Source organism: Balaenoptera ricei, chromosome 8 (assembly GCF_028023285.1).
Source record: "Balaenoptera ricei isolate mBalRic1 chromosome 8, mBalRic1.hap2, whole genome shotgun sequence".
In the NCBI taxonomy this organism is placed as follows: Eukaryota; Metazoa; Chordata; class Mammalia; order Artiodactyla; family Balaenopteridae; genus Balaenoptera; species Balaenoptera ricei.
In genome coordinates, this window is record NC_082646.1 from 75,093,565 (window position 1) to 75,100,308 (window position 6,744).

The 6,744-nt window shown below is 48.1% G+C and overlaps 1 protein-coding gene across 4 annotated transcripts in view; it reads right to left on the reverse strand.

Moving 5' to 3' along the window:
* The window catches only part of SERGEF (secretion regulating guanine nucleotide exchange factor), a 256,969-nt gene extending 250,671 nt beyond the window's left edge, over positions 1-6,298 (reverse strand). For all 4 annotated transcript variants that reach the window (XR_009504666.1, XM_059931220.1, XM_059931219.1 and 1 more), the window contains exons 1-4: positions 6,219-6,298; positions 2,661-2,796; positions 1,266-1,421; positions 203-297 (exon numbers count right to left, since the gene is read on the reverse strand). Coding sequence is in view for 3 of the 4 variants with exons in the window: in XM_059931220.1 (XP_059787203.1) it covers positions 203-297; positions 1,266-1,421; positions 2,661-2,796; positions 6,219-6,278 (447 nt within the window). In the remaining variant the exon portion in view is untranslated. The remainder of the gene's footprint in view (positions 1-202; positions 298-1,265; positions 1,422-2,660; positions 2,797-6,218) is intronic.
* Positions 6,299-6,744: the final 446 nt, after the last annotated feature.

The following is a 6,744-nucleotide window of genomic DNA, read 5'->3' on the forward strand; positions in this document are numbered from 1 at the left end:
CTAACAGAGGCTTTTCACTCACAACATCCATCCCTCCAACCTAATCTTTCCCAGGAGAACCTGAGTTTTTCAACTTAAATTCTAACTACCCCATGGGTTTTCAGGGACCCAGCCAGTCTTTTAGTCCAGGGAGGGATAACTGTGATACCTGGAGACACTTTCACAGTACACAGGCAAGCTCAATATTAGGGGCTGTCCTTACCTCAATGGCCTGGGGGACCACACATCTTCGAGGCCCATGAGGAATTCCTAATTGGCCAAAGGAATTGGATCCACATGATAGAACTTGACCATTTTCTGCAAAATACAAATACTTGAATTGCAAATCTAAGAAGTAAGACATCTGTGACCAATGGGTAAACGATGAAGGATGAGAAGAGCAAAAGGAATGAGAGGAGTGAGTGGGGCCCTGTGCTCCAGCACATTCAGTCCATACCCCCTGCTCTATCCCCCTAGGAACAAAAACAGTGGGCACTGGGCTAAGCGTTTTACACAGGCTATCCACTACACCACCTAATTAATGACAAGTTAGCTGTGGAGAATGCTTAGCCATGTGCCTAGTGTTGGGATGGAAGATACTTATCTCCCACTTTTCATATTTCCATGAGATGGAATTTCCATAATTTTAATATACTCCAGGCCTTTCTCCCTGCCCTTCCCCATTCTCACTGCTTTCTAGGGGAGGATGGGTAACCTAGCCAGTTGGTGAGTTTGGGAGAAGGAACAGGACAGTATTGCTTGGCACCTTCCTCTCAGGCACTCTGGGCTGACACATAGTAAGGGTTTCCCCTACGGGGGAGGCCTAGAGTTTGGGGAGTGGGTTTGGATCAGAGGAGTATTAGCAGAACCTCTTGGCCTGACAATTAACCTTGCCCTCCAATTTAGCCTTTATCAGTAAAAAGCTGATAATTTGATCTCTACCTGTCTGACTGCTCTGTGCTTGTCTCACAATTGATCCCAAATGTGAGCAAGAAACAGAGTGTTACCTACTGACTCCCTACAACTCTGACACAGGCCCACACTAAGTACTTCATAAATGAGAGCTATTGTTTAGATTCTAATAATTACAGTCCAGATTTTCCAGCCCTATCTCCTTTACTGTTAAAACCCTCCTTGCAAAATGCACCCTGCAACTTTTCTTGACAACCAGAGACAACACTTGTGTTTTTAAATACAAAGAGGATTTCATTTAATCAGGGCCCATCATCATGCCTTCTCACCCAAAGCCTTTGTGGTGATAAAGATTTACCTAGGAGTGCACTCACCTGTAAGTATAATGGTAAAATCCCAGCCACAGGCCACCTGTTGGATGGGACATCCAAGGAGGGATTTGCAGGGGGTAAAATACAGGACATCCTCGGTGTGACCAAGCCCCAGTTGCCCATCTTTGTTCAGGCCACAGACAAAAAGGCTTCCTTCATCTGCAAAATATAAAGGTTTTAGTGGTAGTGTGCACAGGGGAAATTACAACTGCTAAGATGAGCAAAAGGATTTCATTAATTATTTGGAGTCATGGACCCACTAACTTTTTTCCCACCCAAGTTAATGAGCCATGCATGTTAATGTGCTCTGGACCAAATGGCACAAGGCCAAGGGGCTCCAATCTAATATCTAAATGGAAACTCCAAGTCCTACAGCAGTGGCCAATTAATTACCAAATTGAGCATCTACTGTAACAATAAAAGCCAACGTTTATTCAGGACGCAGAATATGCCAAGTACTCTTCTGAGGGCCTCAGGCGTGGGGCTGACTTATCCTTTAGGCACAGCGTCTGAGGGCCTCAGGCGTGGGGCTGACTTATCCTTTAGGCACAGCGTCTGGGGCCCACCATACTTGTAGAAGCCCACAAAAATGTTTTAATCTAATTTTTTAATAAAAAATATATGTAATAGGAATATATAATACTAAATCTGGCCTGGATTATATTAATCTTTATGTCAGTGCAGCTGTAAACATAATTTTAAATATTTCTTTATGGAAGGAGGTGTCCACAAAGGCAAAAGTGTCAAGGACTCATGAAAGTCATAATGCAGCCCTGTTAACTCATTGGTTCTCATCATTATTATCCCCATGTAACAGAGAGGCAACTGTGACACAGAGAAATTAAGTAATTTGCCCAAGGCCACACAGCTAACAACTAAGAGAACCAGGATTTTAACCCACATGGTTTGATTCCAGAGTTTATGTTCTTAACCAGGATGCAATATGCCCTCCTTTGCAATATTATAGCGCTTGTAATACTTATTAAGTACTATCCTACGTACTCTGAGGGAAGATTATGGAAAATATAAAATTCTTCCTCTCAAGGAATATTCAACTTAACTGCCAAGACTTCTAACTCATATATGAAAGTTAAATATCAATCTATGGTATAAAATGTAATATATGTTGCAACTCGGCCACTACTTGTCTTGTAACCTTAAGCAGTTTTCCTCTCTGAGACTCATTTGGAGAGCGGGGCGAGGGGAAAAGAGGGGTGGCCTTGATCTCTGAAATCCTTTCAGCTCTGACAATCTCCCATTCTCTGATGGTAATGTGATTCCTTCACAAAAATGTTGTCCTCTGCAAAATACAAAAGGCTGATAGATAGTAATATAACACCCTAGGGGAGAATGTCTAAATAAGAAAATGAGAGGCGATATATTCTTGAAGGAAGTTACCTGTGACAACAGCAGAGTGGCCCCCTCCTCCCGTGATCCTCTTGACACATCCAGGATTACAGAAGTTGCTCAGCTGCTGGGGCAAAAGCACATCTTCCTTGTGGCCAAGGCCAAGTTGCCCATAGCTATTTGCACCCTAGGGATAAAATAAGCCAAGGATGAAAAACTATGGGAACCCCAACTGTCAATTTGAATTTACCTGTCCCTACCTTTCTCACCCTCACGTTCCTCTCAGAGCCTATAACAGATGAGATTTCATAGGCTCATTCTTAAGAAGTTGTTATACATCCACAACTCATCCAGTGATACTCTTCACCTTCCCCTTCCAATGCCCCAGCCTACATGTGTTGCCTTTAGGGGACAGCATAGGAGTTCCTTCTGATAAAAGGTAATTATCTAGGGAAGCTACGGAAAGAAATAATCAAGAAAAATAGGAATGAAGTGGGTGGGAAATACGCTGGGACTAGTTCTTGTCCCTTCTCCCCACACCCGCGCTGGGAAAACTGGCAATGACTTTCTGGAATCAAAGTTAGCTGAGGATTTTGTGCCCTCAAGCAGGGCACACCATTGTTATTTCATTTGAAAGAGGTGAAAGAGGTTGGCAACGACCTCTAAGGGCCTTTCCAAGTACAATGTTTTGTTACTGTAAGATTCACGTGGTGAGATTCCTCTAAGGAAACAGATTTCCCCTTGGTGGGCAATATGTCTGTTGTCGTTATTATATGATAAAGGTCCAGAATCCCTAATCTGGAACCCTTGCAGCCAGATGTACATCAGACTCAGAATTTTATAGACTTTAGAAAAGTAATACAGTATATAAATCATATACACTGCTGCAAGGTCTGGGAGCAGCACCCCATAGGTAAAAACAGTATTATTTCTGCAGTAAACGGTACAAATACTCAGTTAGTGGGCAAAGACTATAAACAGCCTCATGTCAGGTCAGTTCTGGGTTTACAGAGCTTTTTGTATTCAAAATTGAAGATAAGGGATTATGGACCGGCAGGGAAAATCTTATTAAGATTTTGGAAATCCTTATAATTTCTCCAATCACCGACGGCTGGTTGGTTCTTGAGTAGTAAAACTTTTAAAATGTGTTTGTGTTTGAAGACACCTGAATGAAAAAAAATGATTTAAAATAACTACCAAAAAATGCATACATAAACACAAACTCCTGCCCCTTGTGGTCTATTCCACAACCATCCTGGGCTGCAAGGACTCCATGCTGGACGAGGGAGCCATGCAGGGACACAGGTCCCAGAGGCCCTCAGGGCAATGTTAGCTACCAACTACTGAGTGCTTCTCTGTGTGCTGGACATTCCCCTTTAATTCTCACGGGGTGGGGGGCATTATCACTTATTTCACAGATGAAGAAACTAAGGCTCAGAGAGTTAAGTAACTCCATGATAGCAGGAGCTTTGTTCTGCTCACTGCTATTTCCCCCGCATCTGAAATGGTGCTGGCCCAAAGAAGGTGTGCATATATTTTACAGTGAATTAATGTATGACCCTATGAGTCCCTCAGGAAAGAGCAAATGAAAGACTTGCATGGTGTGAAGTGGAGAGCATGTGCAGAGGATTTCTCTGTTAGCCATGAGATCTCCATGGCTGCCCCATTACCAGGGCTACAGGTTGCTGAGCCAGCATTATGAGATTCAAACAATGGCACCAAATTTTTGTAATGCAGCAAGAGGCCCTAAATCCATGATAAAGCAAAACAAAAGGAAATTTTAATACAATCTATTACAGCTGTATTTGCCTTCCTTACAAACACTCCAGACATAAGACACACACACACACACCCATCCAAAAAGGTAAATCCCCGTGTTATGAACTGAATTGTGTTCCGCTGAAATTCATTTGTTGAAACCCTAACGTCCAGTACCTCAGACTGTGACTGTTTTTGGAGATAGGGCCTTTAAAAAGGTAGTTAAGCTTCCATGAGGTCATAAGGATGGGACCCTAATCCAATATGACTGGTATCCTTATAAGAAGAAACACATGAATGCTCCCACCCACAGAAAAAGCCACATGAGGACACAGCAAGAAGGAGGCCATCTATAAGCCAAAGCGGCCCCAGATGAAACTAAACCTGCTGACACCTTGATCTTGGACTTCTACCCTCCAGAACTGCGAGAAAATAAATTTCCATTGTTTGAGCCTCCCAGTCTGTGGTATTTTGTTATGGCAGCCCTAGCAAACTAATACACCCCTCCACACAGAAAATGCAGCAGGAAGAAAACACCAGCAAGCCTCCAAGCGCAGCAACGAGGTTAGGTTCAACAGTATTTTTGCTTCAGTACTGACAAGGCCATATCTGAAAGGCTTTTTCTGTCAGATGTTTCCTCTGTCTACACAGACCCCAGTCCCTGGCCTGGGAAAAGCACCCACCCAGGCACACATTCAATCCCTAATTCCACCCCCAGCTCCAGTGCCACCCCAAAGACACAGCCAGACCACCTCGGGCCACACCACGCTCTCCCTTCTGCCGGTCTGCAGCAGTCTTGCACTCAATAAATGCTGCCTGTACTGATAATTGCCATTTTGTAAATTAGTCTATACATACTGGTTTTAACAGCCGTAAAGGTCTTATTCTCTTCCCCCCACCGCCCCCAACACGAGAGCTGGAAGTCTTTCACTCTTTTGTGGTTCCCAAAAGACCAGCACATAGCTCGGCACACAACTGGTACTCATTCATCCATTAGTCAACAAATACGTACTGAGCACCTTACAATGTGCCAGGCACAAGCCAGGCACCATACAAGACATGCACAGCACCCACCCTCATGACGCCTACATTCTGGCCAAGGAGACCGACATTAACAAGTTATACGTTTCATTACAAGCATGTGCTATGAAGAACTACAACACACTATGTGTTTGTTCCCGTGCATCTGGTCGGCTGCCTGCCACACACTCCTGTGCACAGATTCTCCTCTCTTCCAGCCACGACACATAAAGATGACCCTGTCTCTCAGTGCTCCCGTCAGACCGACACAAACGCAGACTCCCATACCCCCCCGTGCAGGCAAGACCCAGTCACAGCCGAGTATCAGTAACTATGCAGGGTCTCCGCCTTGTGCACGGCCCAACACCGCCGGCCTCACACCAAAGGCTGCTCCGGCCAGGCTGGGGTGGGGCTGGGGAAAGGCCTTCATCCTCCTGGCAGTGGGAGGGTGAGGTGCACAGGTGGCCCCACGGGGCTCTGGGACGGGGAGATCCTCTCTCCACAGAGCCCTCCGCTCCGCCTCTCCCGGCGCTATCCGGGCCTGAAGTCTGTCGCGGACCCAGACGCTCTGTCCTGGAGGCAGGTTCTTCCCACTGCGCCGCAGCCCCTCCGGTCTGGACCCCACCAGCCAGAAGCCCTTAAGTCACCCCATGAAGACCCTTCCCTCCCCGCCCTCTCCTCCTCAGCCCCCAGCCCAGGATCCTCCAACCCGGAGCGCCTCTCGGACCTCGGCTGCCTGGCCCCAGGACCGCCCACGCCGAGGCCGGGCGCTCCCAGCGTCTGTGAGCCCCTCAGTCCCAGCAGCCACGGCCCGGAGGCGGAGTCACGTACCCAGGCGAAGAGCGCGGCCGCAGCAGGGGCGGCTGCCGTAGCCCCGGGCTCGCGCTCCATGCTGGAACGCTCCGACGGCACTTCCGGGCGGGGGGGGTGGTGGCTGGCGCGGGGGCGGGCTCTCAGGGAGAGGGGCGGGCACGGGGGCGGGATTGGTGACTGAGGTGTGGGGCCAGCGCGGGGGCGGGACCCGCCGGGGGAGAGGCTTGCCAAGGGAGGGGCCGGCCTGGGGAGGGATTGGTGACTGGGGTGTGGGGCGGGCACTGGGAGGGGTCTGTGGTTGGAAGGGGGCCGCGCAGTGGGCGGGGCCGCGGACCGCTCCCTCTTGCTGCCGCTAACCTGGCGCCCGCGGGAGAGCATAAGCACCTCACGGAGCCGCCTCCCAGTCACCCAGTCCCGGCGCGCTCTGAGCGTCTCCGCCCCCGGCCTCCGGTCTCGCTGGGACGCTCTGCCTCTCTTTCCCTCCTCCCCTCGCACTCATTTTGAGTAAAAATTCTATACGAGTGTACTACGCTCAACAGTTCAC